The 17,142-nt window shown below is 43.5% G+C and overlaps 1 protein-coding gene across 1 annotated transcript; it reads right to left on the bottom strand.

Annotated features, from left to right (window-relative positions):
• Positions 1 to 393: 393 nt before the first annotated feature.
• On the bottom strand, positions 394 to 4,678 carry LOC120657504 (probable protein phosphatase 2C 27). Its single transcript, XM_039935823.1, has 4 exons — positions 4,210 to 4,678; positions 2,166 to 2,354; positions 1,695 to 1,906; positions 394 to 1,292 (listed from the first exon to the last, which is right to left on the bottom strand). Exons 1-4 carry the CDS (start codon positions 4,276 to 4,278, stop codon positions 725 to 727), a joined length of 1,038 nt encoding a protein of 345 aa, XP_039791757.1. The 5' UTR covers positions 4,279 to 4,678; the 3' UTR covers positions 394 to 724.
• Positions 4,679 to 17,142: the final 12,464 nt, after the last annotated feature.

The following is a 17,142-nucleotide window of genomic DNA, read 5'->3' as shown; positions in this document are numbered from 1 at the left end:
CGGGTCTGAACTCAAATCGAACAGTCATGATTCATGAAGAGTAGCTGTGGCATACTGGCATCGGTAACCGATTGGATTTCGATGGTTTGCTTTGCCTACCGGACGGTACCATGTGAAATCAATCAAATCTTGTCCAGCTCCCCCTGTCAGATCTTGTTCAGGTTGTTTGGTTCAGTTGCTATCAGTACAGGTGCAGCATCGGAAATCCATCCTTGATTAAGGATGTACATTATTTCATAATGGGATTTTTCAGTTCGAGAAGCGTCTGTTTGATGAACTTATACTCCTACCAAAAAAATTCGCCTGAGCTATAACAAAATTTACCACCAGTAACATGAACAGCATATATCTGAACATGATCAGTGAATTCCCAACATTGGGGGGCCGCACGCATTGCATGAGAGAACATTACTTCGACTGCATTGATACTCCCAGCAAGGTTTTATTTACAAAAGATCAGGGGAAAACATCGCATAATGAGCCACGAAAGCCCCCCTGGATGCACACTGCTAACTCGTCCTTACCTAGCTCCAACTTTTATTATTTACAGCGCCTCACAATCAGCTAGTGAGATCTCAGATTCGTTGGTTTATTCTCAGACAAGAATAGTCACTCTGGCATGTCGACACACAGTCGCTGAACAGCATCAAGATACCGAAAATCGCTACTTACAATTAACACTCAGCAATGTAGCACAGCATCAGGACTGGCCGCAATGGCGCCGTCACTGGCCTTCCAGGAGAACTCTGAGGTTGTGAAGCCCTTCAGCTGATATGCTCCGTGCAACCCTGCCGGTCCTGCTCACTCTGGTCTGGGGAGGGGCCTCCTGGTGGAACGAAACCATCACTGCTGTTAGGTTGTCGCTGGCTCCCCGCCTTATTGCTTCATCGACGATCTCCCTGCAGCACAGCCTCAAGTCATTGTGGTCTTGGAGCTTCCGTCGTGCGAAATCCACAGCATTTTGGTTTGAGAAGAAGTCCCAGATGCCATCACTGCCTATTATCAAAAACTCATCGTCCTTTGTCAATGTGATCATTTTCAGCTCTGGCTCAGCGCTCAAGGGCCCTCCAGGTTCACCCATCTCTTTCATGCCGTCAAGATGCCAGTCACCTAGTGCTCTAGTGACTGCCAGCTGACCGTTCAAATAACCATCATCAACATAGCCACCAAGTGATTCTACACGCTTTCTTTCATTTATGCAGCATGGCCTGTGGTCCTTGGACATTTCAATGGCAGTGCCACGCCGAGAAAGGACCGCTCGGCAGTCACCAGCATTAGCCACCAGAAGCGACCTGCACAAGATATGCTAGCAATAAGCATTGGCAATAACTTAAAAAGTTATTTTTTTTTGAAGGAAGACGAGTTCTGTCCAGTCTAGCTCACAGCAAAGCAGGAGCTTGTAACATCATGCATAATTAAGATTGAGGTTAAAATACTAGCAAAGGAGAAAATTTTCAGATCTGATGACCTAAGTTCCGACCATTGATGAAAAACTTTTATGCCTTTCAAGTGTCTTTGACAGGAAGACAACTCCAATAGTGCCAGATATTCATGCACCGGAAACTGGTAGAAACCTATGGTCAACTGAATCTCTACCATGCTTTAATTTTTTCTCTCAGATTTTGCAGCTCCGATCATATGGTTTAGTGGATGACACCATAACCAGAGAGTTGGGGTTGAATGTGAAGCAATACCTTCCAAAAATCATTGCTGTCAGTGCTGTAGTTCCAGAAGAAAGTCCCTTGTGATGAGAAAATGTCTCTGCAAACTTACTATCAGTTTGCACAAATGACCTCTTGACTACCTTTTCAAGCTCAAGAGGAAAATCAGCATCTTCCACGATGATTCGTGGCAAGTTATCACGGACATAATGGGCTGCGTCTTTGCCACCATGTCCATCAAAGACCTGTGAATAGGAGTTAAAGTGAGTCAGAGAACAGAAATAAAGTATATTCCATGATTCCCGCAATTATGAAACATTTGGGAAGCAACTATCTAATGGTACTGCTAGAAGGGGTTAGCGCAAACAGTAACCGAAAAATTCGCTATGCTGCATGCACATTTTATCATGGGTTCATTAAAATTTACAATAGAAAGATTGCTTCAGAAGCCATATGTTTCCTTGTTGAGGTAGGAATGGAATATAAGAATGAATAGATAATTACCCCATAGAAGGAAATTACTTCATCATCAGCTGCTTTATAGCCAAAATTCTTTGCCAGGTCAGAGATGCACACATGGGCATCTTCCATGTAATCACGACCTCCGATATCAGACCACTCCCCTGACTGGATGAATGGGACAAAGTTCTGCTTGAAATCAACAGACACTGTGTTCTCACAAACTCTCTCCATCTGCCCATCATCCAAAAAAGGGTTAGAACATGGTGAAAGAAAAACAAATAATAAAAAAACTACATAACATTCAATATAGAAACCAAGAAAACAAAGAGGTTTATTCCAACAAATGAAATAAAAATTGTACCCCTTAACAACCCCCTGGACAACAACTGGAATTCCCTAAAAATACTTGTTACCATCACAAAGAAAACACAATACTTATAGTAAGTAGCAATACAGCTAGCTGAAAGGGACATAGGAACCGAAGTCCAATTGTGTAAAGTTAGTAACAGAAGGCAGATCATTATTGGACAGAAAGGCTTCAAGTAACCATTTCTAGAGAGGGCAATCATAACAAAACACCCAAGAATGCACACACGTACTACTTGGCAGCCTGTCTGTCTTTCAAACAAAAGTATTTTAGCATCATATAAACTTGACAAAGGAGCAAACAGCTGTGACAATATGATAGGACAGCAGATGCCCCGTTAGTTCCACACAGTTCAGGTAATTAGCAGAGCCATGTAAAGCCTACAGGTGTGCATTCTTGGGCACCACTCCATAGTCCACTTCCTGTTGCAACATCAATACCACGTAAAGAGACAAATCTACCCCATTAAGGTCTAATAGGTACCACGGGTCATCAGATGGCATTATGTACTTGAGAGCTATAAAGAACATGGATCACTAAAGAGTTGTCCACAAAGTGCCCAATCAGGCGATCGAACAACATGACCCTTTAAACCCCCTTTTTTGCTTGACCTCAATTGACGAAGTAAAGTACTAACCGAACTTCGCCAGTACTGATTATTCTACCTGTACATGCTAAGCAACATTCTAGATGGCGGATTATCGGTAATTAATCAGTAATAGCATCAAAGCCAATCTTTTTTTTGGCATTTGACTTTGATCTGAGGTAAATCAAGTTAAGCACTACAGTGTGAATTTTGGAGTACTGAATCTGAATGTTTCTGCTCCGTCAAATTGAATCCTGCAGCCACGCACATCCCATACGCATCATAAATTCGTCACAGAATCAAAAGTACAAGGGGAACAGCGCAATGCAGAAACTCCCCGTTTAGTTAACAAAAATTTTCACCCAAATTTTTTCACCTCCTCTTTGAACACATGTATGAAGCACTAAATATAATTAAATAACAAAACTAATTACACAGTTTGGATGTACACGACGAGACGAATCTTTTGAGCCTAATTAGTGCATGATTAGCCATAAGTGCTACAGTAAACCACATGTGCTAATGGTGCGATCAAAGGCCTCAAAAGATTCGTCTCGCGGTTTCCAAGTGAGTTCTAAAATTAGTTTTTTAATTAGTATTCGAAAAGCCCTCCCACATCTTGTCATAAATTGACGTGACACCCAAAAATTTTTGGGTTTGGGAACAATTCGTCGGCAAGCCAGGACATCCAAAAAGACATCATTTTTACGCAACCTGAATCTGTACTCGAAACTTCTCCCCGTTGAACAATTCAGAGCATCTTCCCTTTCACACCTAGTGCGTGTGAGAGAAAGGTATTGCTAAAATACACAGGAGTTTTTTTAATTCCACTGGTGCTCCAATAAATAACTAACCTCTCCTATCTATACTCTTGGCTCCGGATTTTTAGAGAAAGCGAAACAAAAGAGAAAGCATTTCAACATGAAAAGAACGACCCGGAAGCAACCACCACAGCGAAATTTGGTTTCGTATCCTCAATCGATCGATCCCGGCCCGACCGACGGGAAACCCGCACGAATCGCCAACCGAAGAAAAGCATGAAATCCGGCAAGCGAGACCCGCAACAGATCACGAGGACTGCAAGCAACGAAGTCCTAGAAAAGTGGGGTGAGGAGCGGAACAGGGTTACGCACCACGAAACCGGCGTGCTTGTCGATGTCCTGGTCTAGCCTCCCTGCGTCCTCCAGTCCCTCCACGCGCATGTCGGGGGCGCCGCGCGATCCGGAACGAAAGGCACGCTCTCCTCGACGCGACGCGACGCAAAGAGCAAGAACTGCGGAGGGAGTCCCGGGCGGACAGGAGAAGAAGGAAGAAAAACGCGGCGGCAGGAGCAGGATAAGGAGGGGGGCGCGGCGGTCGAATCCGAGGCGGAGGAGAGGGGGACGGCCGAGAGGGAGACGGAGACGGAGAAAGCGAGCAGGAATCCGAGTGCGAGGGAGGGAGCGCAATGGGGAGGAGCGAAAGAGAGTCGGGTTGAGAGGGGGAGAGAAGATTCTTGGGAATATCGCGGATTTGGAAGGGATTAACGAGCGATTACTGCTGGCGTCAAGAATCGAGAGGCGATGTTGGGGAGGTTGGAGCGAGGAACGAAGAGAAGAGACGGAAGGGGAGGCCGAGGGGTATTTATTGAAGTGGGGCGAGAGCAGAAAAGCACGTGGTGGACACGGCGCCAGATTTTTTTTATGCCTGCTGTTTCGACTTTTTTTTTTCCTTTTTTTCTCTCCTCGGTTTGGATGGGGTCGCCCGTCACGAGGCTACTTAAAATGGATTTTTTGGTTTCCATGGGTTAGTTTTTTCTTAAAAAAGATTTCCACGAGTTAGTTGAGAGAAAATGAAACAAATGGTGACAGGCATAGCAAACCGACCCATTTGCTAAAGAAAATGTTTTAGTGGTATGGACGCATGGTCCCAGTGGGAGGATATAAGGGCATGTACAATAGTGTAGACAACAGCTGTCTTTTTGTCACAAACAGATAACTGAACAGACAGATTGTACAATGGGTTATCTATTTGGCTGTCTGCAAGGTGATTAATTCAGACTTTGACACAAACTCATGGTGATCTAGTACATAATTGATCTTTGTAGCCACTTTGTTGCATACATGAGAGAATGGACAATACAATAAATTAATTCGTATGACTCTTAAAATAAACATGTATAATATATATATATATATATATATATGAAATGGTCTTAGAAATACATGATATGATATAATAATAAAGTCGCCATTATATTGGACATGCGGCTCTAATTTTGTCTTGGGCCAAAACGTTGCCATATATGCTCAACTAAATCATTTCTGAGTTGCTTATGTGTGGAGCTAGCCCGGATAGCTGAGTTTCTATTAAGCACCTCCGCAAAGCATGGATTAGGGTTCTCATTTGTACTCACTTCCGGTGGTAGGACAATGGTTGCACTCGGATTCTCATTCAAATCCAATGGAATTCGAACTAACTCTTTCTCATCTTCCACTATCATATTATGCAGGATAACGCAAGCTTGCATTATATTAACAACATCATTCCTTTTCCATAACCATGCCGGACGGTTGACAATATCAAAACGAGATTGCAACACGCCAAATGCGCACTCGACATCCTTCCTTGCCCCTTCTTGTCGCTGCGCATATAATGTATGTTTCTCCGTTTGAGGCTTTCTTATTGTCTTCACAAAGGCTGCCCACTCAGGATATATCCCATCGGCAAGATAGTAACCCATGTCATACTGCATTCCATTTACAATATAATTCACTCGGGGGGCTTCTTCTTTTATCGCTTGAATGAATAATGGTGACTTGTTTAATACTTGGATATCATTTTGAGACCCAGCGGTACCGAAAAAAGCATGCCATATACGAAGGTCGCGAGATGCTACCGCCTCAAGGATCATGGTAGGTTTTCCTTTGTCACCACGAGTGAACATGCCAGCCCATGCTTTTGGACAATTCTTCCACGGCCAATGCATACAATCAATACTTCCTATCATGCCTGGAAAGCCACGAGACTCATTCTGCTGTATAATTTTTTCTAGTTCATCACTTGTCGGAGCACGGAGGTACTCGCCACCAAAACATTCAATTACCCCTTCAGCAAATTTTCCTAAACACTCCAAAGACGTGCTTGCTGCAATTTTCAAGACCTCATCAAGTGCGTCTGCTGGTGTGCCATATCCTAGCATTCGAATAGCCGCGGTGCATTTTTGAAGAGGTGAGTGGCTATCTCGACCCGTTGCATCAACTTGTTGGGTAAAAAAACATCCCAAGCACTAAGGGCATCGACAATTCGAAGGAACAAACTCTTATTCATCTGAAACCTCCTACGGAACATCTCGTCGGTATAGATAGGATTTGCTGAAAAATAATTAGCAACTAGATCATCATGTCCTTTTTCTCTCGGCCTAGGTATGTACCTCCATGGGCCACTCTGACGCTGGCGCTGTCGTGGTGGTTCAGATGATGATCCTTCCATATTGGCCTTCAATTTCTCGCCAATCTTCCTTCGAAATGTGTCCAACTTTTCACTCTCGGCGATGAAATCGTCGATCGTATATACTTTTGTTGGATCAATTTCGTCCTCTAGTGCTGCTGCATCGTCACTGTAAGCATCATCCTTTGCGTAAACATTATTTAGGCATAATCATTATTTAGGTATAGCTCCCAATCACACCATACGCACAAGAAAAATTGAACAAAGTATTATTTAGGTACTGCAAAACTGAGTCATACCATCAACACCAGGCTCTACTTCTTGTGCCTCCACATGAGCGCTGTGGCAGAACCGCCTAAATTATCCCGGCTCAAGTGCGTAAACCATCACCATAAAGGCAACATTAGCTTAAACGCACTTCAAACGGAACAATTTTTGGTCTGTCGGGTAACGTCCCGATACAACCACCGATTCTCGGATCGAACAAGCATACCCCGCACGAAGGCGAGTCCAGAGATATTACAACCACAATTTTTACAACACAGGCACATTAAAGATTACAAACCAGTTCAAAAGATTATTACAAAACCAACTTAAATAAAACAGTTATACAAAACATAAGGGTAAGTTCAGAGTTTTAAACAGCGGAAGATGAAATACGATGACTACAACACGTCGCCAAAAGTATCCCAAGCTAGCCCAAACCTGGTATCACTCGTCATAGTCATTGCCGGCCGAAGACGTATCCCATTCTACGGACCAACCAGGAGGCAAAGCGCAAGGATAGGTCAAGCTAGCGATCTGATCCTCAAAACTCATACCTGAAAAAGGGGTTTCAACAGCAAGGCTGAGTATTCTAATACTCAGCAAGACTTAACCGTCAACGGGTATAAGTAGCCCACCTTAGCTAGACTATGCAAAGCTTTGTAAGGCTCTGGTTTTTCTTTGCTGAAAAGCAATAAAGAGTAGGTCCTTACTTTCAAGTTTTAGCTTCAAGATTCTAGTTGATTAACCATTCTAAGTAAGCATCTACTATCCAATCATGGTGGAACTTATAAGCAAACATCAAGATTAATAAGAATATTGTTGCTCTTATTACTCTGTGTGGCAAAGAGATCAAGCAGTCTCATTTCATCGTGAGAGGCGGACGATTCTGAATCGAAATTCAACCTTGCAAGGGTAACCTAGCACACACGTCTGGAACACCGTCGGGTCATTCCCAAACAACCGTTGACCTTTCTTTCCGGCTTGTGGATAGGGTCACTCTCCCCGACTACAGGGCTCCAAGGCCGAACCTTGTCCCTCGAAGTCGTAGTGTTGCGCAACATAAAATAAAACCTATCTCTACTGAGAGAGTGAAAGGTATATCCACTCCCCGGTCCAATCGGCTACTAGGCTTGCCGCGTACCATATTTACGGCATGTGACTAGTACTTTCAAAAACTTAACCAGCACTACCACACACCGCGACCTTAGCAAGTTCATCAACACAGACGGGGTTTCACATAAGGACATGATATCGAACACAACCCCGTCCGTCGTCCTTATATTGATAACAGAAAGTAAACAGACAATTCCTATAAGGCTCGCGAGTGACAGGCAATCACTCGACTTTTACCGGTCCTATAAGCTTAGCAGATAGTCGAACTCAGGTCTAGTTTTCAGTACATAGCTTCCTAGGATCATGCATCTAGGGTTTCAATTCAAATCCTATGAACTGTAAATGCACAAGTAAGTAATACAGTAAATGATACTAATTTGAAATATAGGTTATGTCCGGGGCTTGCCTTCTCGGTAGTTGCTAACTATTTCAGCCCTAGGCTCTTCCGAACTTTGGTCCGGGGCTTCAGTTAGTTCCGCAGTGTTAACTTGAGCTTCGAGATCACCTCCGTCAGATTCCGGAATCAACTCGTACATCCCGTCTGACAAAGTAGTCGTGTCTATATGCAATGCAAGAACAACATTATAAACAAACATGGGCAATCGTTTATAGAGTAGTTAAATAACAAATTTAACTACACAAGGCATCATGATCAACAGCACAAAAGAAGTTAACTAACTTCATAAAATGAGTGGTGATGATTTACTATACCACTAAGTCATGGTTTGTAAATAAATCAACAAATTAGAGTACAAATAGTAATAAAATCTACCAAAATTACCCTAAACAGAACGTGAACAAAGTAACCTACCCTGTAAAAATCATGCCAAGACATTTAACCATTTAAACACAATAAATCATTTACTCAGATAACAACTAGAACAAGCAAGAATTACACAGGTCAAACTAAAGAAGATCAGAAGCTCAAAATTTAACATGAGATCTACACAGGGATGATCTAGCTACTGTGAATTTTTCATGATTTTATCTTCACCGAAATAACTCTGAGAAAATAAATAAAACAAACAACAGATTAGCAATATTTATTTTTAGCCCCTGATATAGCCATGAACTAAGGCTCAAACTTCCTGGACAAGCTAATATACTCCAGAAGAATACTCAGGAATATTTTCACGATTTATTAAGAACAGAAACTATTTATCATAAATAAAGTATACTAAACAAGGATTAAATCAAATAAATAGCTACAACAAAGAACTGATCATGAAATTTTTATAGAAAAGCTAGTGTAACAAGAGTAAACTACCACCAAAATTTCAGAGCAATATCGGCTTTCAAACATCAGATAAGAAAAAGATTAAATAACTAGTATTTATAAACCTAGTAACACAAATCGAAATCTACAGCAAAAACTTGCAACTAAAGCCTAACATATTATGCTTCTACTGCATAGAGCTCCTCAAGAGGATTCCAAAACATCAAGATTTTCTATTTTACGAATTTTCTATGAATTGATCTAGAATTTCAAAGTTCACTGAAAATATTACAAAGCAGTCCCTACTGGCACTATTCATCTGAGTCTAGGCCTATGCAAATAACCCCCTGGGTTTTCTTTCCTTTCAACCCGAGGTCCCTGGGCCGGGTCAGAGAGGGGAGGCGGCGGTTGACCGGCCGTTTCCCGGCGAGGGGCTCACCGGCGGCGAGGGTGGAGGGGTGCGTGAGCCTCACGGGTGCAAGGCGCACCTCTGGGTGGCCTAGGGTTGCGGGGAGAGGCTCGGAAGCGGCGGCTCGGCGGAGCAGGGCGGGTCGGCGGCGGAGGCGAGCGACGGCGAGGGTGCTCCGGTGAGGTTCAGGCGAGGGGAAGTGGCCTGGGAGCTGCGCGAGGTCGAGGCGGTGCTAAAGGTGGGGGCTGTAGGGGTGGAGCGGGTCTGGGGTGGCGGCTCCGCGGCGGGGTGGAGCTCGCCGGCGTTCGGGGTGAGCGGCGGCGGCGTTCTGGGGCGTGGGGTTAGGGAACTGGCGAAAAGAGGAGGGGAAAAGAGCGCGGGGCTTCTTGTAGTGCTCAGGCGCGCGAAAGATCGAGAGCTGGGCCTCTGGTTTGGGCTCTCCACGGCGGCGGCGAGGTGGCGGCCGCCGGGGAGGTTCTGGGCTCGGCGGGGGCGCGTGGCGAGGGGTGGGGGCTCCAGCGCGAGGCAACAGGAGGGGGAGGAGCTCGCCGGCGACGCGTGGGAGCCAGCGCACGGTGAATTGATGGCCGGAAAAGCCGGGAAGGCGTCGGCGGGCGGCGCTGTCGGTGGCCGGCGGCGAGAAGCAGAGCAGGGAGGGGAAGATGGTCATAAGGGCGATTTTGCAATTTCCAAAAGTTCCAGGGACCTTTCTATAAACAAGCAATAACTTTTAAACCAAAGCTCAAATGGAAAAGTGCCCAACATGAAAGTTGTTCAACTTTTCAAGATCTACAACTTTGATGTTGTGCAAAAATTTATTTGACCAAAGATTCAAGAGCTAAAATTAAAATCGTTGAAGGGATTTTGAATTCCAGGAATTTTGTCTTTTTCAAAGCAATTTCACTTCAAATGTAGACCTTTAAGCAAAATTGGATGCCATGCAATAAATGCACTGAAATTTTGCACAAACACCCTCCACAAAAGCTATATTCAGAAATAACTAAGTAAAGGACCTTGCATAAAATCATAATTACGCATATAACCTTTCTTAATTACAAAAAGATCCTTTTAAGCATTTCAAGCACATGATGCATAGTAAACATACATAATTACTGTGCAGACACCTAATTAAAATACTGTGCAAACACCCGGGGTGTTACAGCCTTCCCCCCTAAAAGGAATCTCGTCCCGAGATTACAGAAAGAGAAGGGTGCAAAGATTTGGTACCTGGATTGGTTCTAAGAAAGTCGGGAAAATTTCTTTGGAGAAAATGTTCAGTTTCCCACGTAGCTTCTTCTACAGTATGCTGATTCCACTGGATCTTGTACATTTTAACTTTCTCTCTTCTAGTACTTCTTTCTTTAGTGTCAAGAATCTTGATCGGATACTCCGTATAAGATAAATCGGATTCAATTTCGATATCCTGTGGTTCAAGGATTTCAGTAGGTACCCTGGTGCACTTCCGAAGTTGTGAGACATGGAAGACATCATGAACCGCGGCCAACTGAGATGGAAGACGGAGTCGGTAGGCAACGGGTCCACAAGTTTCGATAATTTCAAATGGTCCGATGTATCGGGGTGCTAATTTCCCTTTCAAGCCAAAGCGTTGAACACCTTTAGTAGGAGATACTCGCAAATATACAAAGTCTCCTACCTCGAATTGTAAAGGATCTCTTCTTTTGTCTGCATAACTTTTCTGTCTTGACTGGGCTGCTTTAAGATTAACCTGGATAACTCTAACTTGCTCCTCTGCCTCAGAGACCAAGTCTGGCCCAAAAATTTTGCGTTCCCCAGCTTGTGACCAATTCAAAGGAGTTCGACACCTTCGACCGTATAATGCTTCAAATGGTGCCATTTGCAGGCTGGATTGATAACTATTATTGTATGAAAACTCTGCCAGTGCTAGGCACTTAACCCAGTTCTTGCCATATTGAATAGTACATGCCCTCAACATGTCTTCAAGGATTTGATTGATTCGTTCAGTTTGCCCATCTGTTTGTGGATGATAAGCCGAACTACGAATCAATTTTGTTCCAAGGGATTCCTGCATTTGCTCCCAGAAACGTGCTATAAACTGAGGCCCACGATCAGAAATAATCGTCTTTGGAATGCCATGTAAACGAACAATCTGATCGAGATAAATCTCTGCGTACTTCTTGGCAGAATAAGTGGTGTGTACTGGAATAAAATGAGCGGTCTTGGTGAGTCTATCAACGATTACCCAAACTGAATCATGCTTATGAGGAGTAGTGGGTAAACCCACGATAAAATCCATACTGATGTCCTCCCATTTCCAGGATGGAATAGATAAAGGTTGGAGAGTACCAGCTACTTTCAAATGACTAGCTTTAACTCTTTGACAGACATCACACTCAGAAACATATCTGGCGATCTCTCTTTTCATTCGAGTCCACCAGAAATTTTGTTTAAGATCGTGGTACATCTTGGTACCACCGGGATGAATCGAAAACTTCGATAGATGTGCTTCATCAAGGATTTGTTTTCTAAGCTCAAGATTCTTGGGTACAACTAGTCGAGATTCAAACCATAGAACTCCTCTATGATCCACTCGGAAACATTTATACTTTGCTTCTCCTTGTGATAACTTTTCCTTGATGACCTTGATACCCTCATCATGTAATTGCCCCATGATGATGCTATCATGAAGTGTAGGCTCAAGGGATATATGGTTCAAACTTCCTTGAGGTACCATTTCTAGGTTTAACTTCATCATTTCCTGGCATAGAGTTTCATTGAATGGTTCTACAGATAGACAATGGCATTGTGACTTGCGACTGAGTGCATCCGCAACCACATTAGCCTTTCCTGGATGATAATGCACTTCTAGATCATAATCCTTTATCAACTCCAGCCAGCGTCTCTGCCTCATGTTGAGATCAGCTTGAGTGAAGATATATTTGAGGCTCTTATGGTCAGTGTAAATATTACAGTGAGTTCCCATAAGATGATGTCTCCACATCTTAAGTGCGTGAATGACAGCTGCTAACTCCAGATCATGGGTTGGATAATTCTTCTCATGATCCCGGAGAGCTCTTGATGCATAAGAGATAACCCGGTTGTCCTGCATAAGCACACAACCCAGTCCCGTGCCCGAAGCATCACAATAGACATCAAAAGGTTTGGTACTGTCCGGTGTAGACAATACTGGAGCGGTAGTTAATCTTGCTTTGAGAGTTTGGAAAGCTTCTTCACACTTATCATTCCAAACGAACTTCACTCCCTTCTTCAATAACTCCGTCATAGGCTTGGCTATTCTGGAGAAATCAGTAATGAACCGACGATAATATCCAGCTAAACCAAGAAAACTACGAATTTGATGAACTGAAATAGGAGATTCCCAATCCATCACTTCTTGTACTTTAGTTGGATCAACCGATATACCATCACTGGAGATAGTGTGACCTAAGAATTTCACACTGTCCAACCAAAATTCACACTTGGAGAATTTGGCATAAAGATGATGATCTCGTAATCGTTGGAGAACGATACGCAAATGTTCAGCATGATCTTCTTCATTCTTGGAGTAGATCAAGATATCGTCAATGAAAACCACGACGAATTTATCCAGCTCCGGCATGAAGACTGAATTCATCAAGTACATGAAATATGCTGGGGCGTTGGTAAGGCCAAAAGACATAACCAGATATTCATATAGTCCATATCTGGTAGAGAAAGCAGTCTTTGGAATATCACAAGGCTTGATCTTTATTTGATGGTAGCCAGAACGAAGATCAATCTTAGAGAAAACCTTAGCTCCAGCTAACTGATCAAATAGAATATCAATGCGGGGAAGAGGATACTTGTTTTTAATAGTGACCGCATTGAGTGGTCGATAATCAACACATAGCCTCAAGCTGTTGTCCTTCTTCTTCACAAACAAGGCTGGACATCCCCAGGGTGAAGAACTTGGTCGTATAAAACCTTTGTCAAGAAGGTCTTGGAGTTGGACTTTCAATTCTGCTAATTCATTTGGAGGCATTCGGTACGACCTCTTAGAAATAGGGGCGGTACCGGGTTGAAGTTCGATAACAAACTCGATGTCTCTATCAGGGGGCATTCCAGGCAAATCATCTGGAAATACATCCGCATACTCCCACACAATGGGGATATCTTCAAGTTTAATTTCTTTTGTGGCATAAGCACAAGAGTTAATGCACTCTCGTTGTGGTAGATAGAGTATGGTGGCTCCTTGATGTGGTGAATCTATCTCGATAGCTCGGGAAGAGATATCTAACAGTACCCTATGTTTAGTCATCCAATCCATGCCCAGAATAACATCCATGCCTTCTAAATTCATTAAGATTAAATCCGTCTTGATCAATTTACTACCCAACTTAATTGGCACATGTCTAGTGATTTGATTGGAAGCTATCTTCCCACCAGGAGTTGTTATCATAAAAGATCCCTTAGTATGACAAAAGTCCAATCCTATTCTTGCTCCAAATTTGGCACTTATAAAACTATGAGTTGCACCAGAATCAAATAATATGACTGCGGGTTTATTGTGGATAGAGAAAGTACCCGTCATAACTGGTGCTCCTGCTGGAAGGTCTGCAAGAGTAGTGAAATTAACTCGCCCTTGCCGGACTTGCACCGTTTGCCTCTTGCCCTTGCCCTTGTTGTTGTTGTTGTTGTTGTTGTTGTTGTTGTTCTGATTAGAGTTTTGCCCTGGATTATTCCTTCTGGGTTGTGGACAATTCTTGGCAAAATGAGAAGCACTTCCGCAGTTGAAACATCGATTATTACTATTCCCACTATTGAACTGTGGGGCATTCGGCCTCGGGCTAAATTGCTGTTGTTGCTGCTGAGGCACTGGAGGTCTGAATCCTCCTTGTTGCTGAGGCGGCCTAAAGACAAACCTACCCACTGGGGCATTTCTTTGTGGAGGCCTTGGTGGAGTATTTTGCACCAGGCGATACCTCGGTAGCTGGGCACTCGAGGGTCCCGTTGGTGCCTTCCGCTTTTTCTCAGCACGATGTGCAGCAATACAATCTTCCTGTGTAATGGCCATATTCACCAGCTCATTATAGGTATTGGGCTGAACCAAGTTTAAACGTTCCTTGAGCTTAGTATTGAGGCCACGACGGAAACGATCACGTTTCTTGGCATCAGTATCAGCATGATGGCCCGCATATTGACACAGATGATTGAAGGTCTGTGCATATTGTAAAACAGTGCGGGTTCCCTGATCTAGAGCCAAGAATTCATTCAGCTTTCTTTCGATTAGTCCATCCGGAATATGATGTGATCTGAAGGCGGTTCTGAATTCCTCCCAAGATATGATATGCCCAACAGGTTGCATCTCACAATAATTATCCCACCATATACGTGCAGGACCACGCAGCTGTTGGGCGGCAAAGGGAGCCTTGTTTGCATCAACACATGGTACCGCTAACAAAGCAAACTTGGAATTGATTGTACGGAGCCAAGCATCGGCATCCAATGGGTCATCAGCTTTGCTGAACAGCGGAGGTTGGGTACCAAAGAATTCCTGGTAACCCGCTGGTTGTGCCTCCCTTCCTCCATACTGTTGGCGTGGCTGATTTTGTTGCCCATGGACTAGCTGGCGAAGCAGCTCTGTTTGCATGGCCATTAACTCGGCCAGATTCGACGGGGGTGGCGGTGGTTGCTGAGATCCACTGCCAGTTTCACAACCGAAGCCATCAGGCGTTCCGCGTGTATGACCAACCATCAAAAATCAAAACTGGTCAGCTGTTAGATAGCTCCATGCTTAATCGTATAGAGACTCAATGCTGAGAGCAAAAGGGTAAAGAAATAATCTATCCAGTCGCTCTTCATCGCTATGTGCTATGTTGCTAAACAACAGAGATCATAGAAGGGGGTGGACTAAAATTTAGTCTCACAGATTCGCATGCTAACATTTGATGAGCACATATGCCACAAAATTTGCAACATCTTGTATTCATCAAATGGCGTGAACATGCACAAATAAAGAGATTTGCTAAGTAGAAAGATTATGATTTCCAAACTCAAAGAATAATAAACCACAATCGGTACTGGTTCATCATTTGAGATTATAAAGAATGAAAAGATCCTTATAACAAGATGGGGCTTAGGAGGAAGGCATGACTCGAAACCATATTTTTCAACCAAGAAGGTCTAAGCATTTAACAAGCATGCTCCTAAAATCGGAATTTCACTCACTCATGTTTTAAGCACACTAACACTTATCTTATAAGGATTCATACTAGAAATTCCTTAACAAGCTCATGTAGCAACTTCAACTATTATAAACCAATCAAACATTAACCAGATATGTATGCACGTCCTGACCGTCCTCACCAAATAAACAATTGCCAACTAAAGTTGGGCTTACGTGGTTAGCACGGTGGTATACATAAATACGGCTCTCCCTATATAGCTAGTCGATACATTCTAACCGTTCTTATCTTATCGAATCGCGGTTAGTGTTCCTGCAGAAGATTGACAGAACATATATATATATATATATATCCAATGAACCTTTCATGCCAGCACTCATGAAAGCGTCCCCAAACATTACCGCTCACTATAGAAGCGGCAGCCATACAATTTCCGCCGTATGGCCAACGTTAACATACGCTACTCAGAGGCGTATTCACAAATTTCTTTACTCCCAATATAGTCGACCGAGGTCGTTATATTGGCAGCAGCTCAAGTAGGCCACTGCTTGAGCGCAGCGTTCGGTTCGCATCACCGACGGGAAGGTCAGACTCCCTCAGCTGACTGAGCACACTTTACTTCCAATATAGTCAACTAATAGTTGGTATATTGGAAGCACCTCAAGTAAGCCACTGCTTGAGGGCAGCGTTCGGCTCGCATCGCCGACGGGAAGGTCAGACTCCCTCAGCTGACTGAGGATCCTTACCATCTTACCTCACGTAGGTGCGTCGTTACAATAATAAGAGTTGCTTGTGAGTATGTTTTGACAAAATGTAAAGTGCTGGAAGTCAGATAACATAAACCATACAGAGATAACCACCTAGTAATTCCCATAAATTCCCTAGGACTTTACGTTCTAAGCACAACCCTTAACGAATCCAACGAAGCTTTTCGAAATACCCTGTTGTTCCAATTTTATACGGAAAGCGATTTTTAAGGTTCCAACACCTCTGGTATACGCTTGTAGCTCTGATGCCAGCTGTGGCAGAACCGCCTAAATTATCCCAGCTCAAGTGCGTAAACCATCACCATAAAGGCAACATTAGCTTAAACGCACTTCAAACGGAACAATTTTTGGTCTGTCGGGTAACGTCCCGATACAACCACCGATTCTCGGATCGAACAAGCATACCCCGCACGAAGGCGAGTCCAGAGATATTACAACCACAATTTTTACAACACAGGCACATTAAAGATTACAAACCAGTTCAAAAGATTATTACAAAACCAACTTAAATAAAACAGTTATACAAAACATAAGGGTAAGTTCAGAGTTTTAAACAGCGGAAGATGAAATACGATGACTACAACACGTCGCCAAAAGTATCCCAAGCTAGCCCAAACCTGGTATCACTCGTCATAGTCATTGCCGGCCGAAGACGTATCCCATTCTACGGACCAACCAGGAGGCAAAGCGCAAGGATAGGTCAAGCTAGCGATCTGATCCTC

This window comes from Panicum virgatum, chromosome 1N (assembly GCF_016808335.1).
Source record: "Panicum virgatum strain AP13 chromosome 1N, P.virgatum_v5, whole genome shotgun sequence".
Classification (NCBI taxonomy): domain Eukaryota; kingdom Viridiplantae; phylum Streptophyta; class Magnoliopsida; order Poales; family Poaceae; genus Panicum; species Panicum virgatum.
The sequence above is the reverse complement of the archived record's forward strand: the minus strand, read 5'-3'. Positions and strand labels throughout refer to the sequence as shown.

What these genes read in the sequence shown, in the direction of transcription:
- LOC120657504 (XM_039935823.1), bottom strand. Translation starts at nt 4,278, where the DNA reads ATGCGCGTGGAGGGACTGGAGGACGCAGGGAGGCTAGACCAGGACATC. An exon ending in AAGTAATTTCCTTCTATGGG is followed by an intron (nt 1,907 to 2,165) that starts GTAATTATCTAT and finishes TCCTATTCACAG; the next exon opens with GTCTTTGATGGACATGGTGG. An exon ending in ACAGCAATGATTTTTGGAAG is followed by an intron (nt 1,293 to 1,694) that starts GTATTGCTTCAC and finishes TATCTTGTGCAG; the next exon opens with GTCGCTTCTGGTGGCTAATG.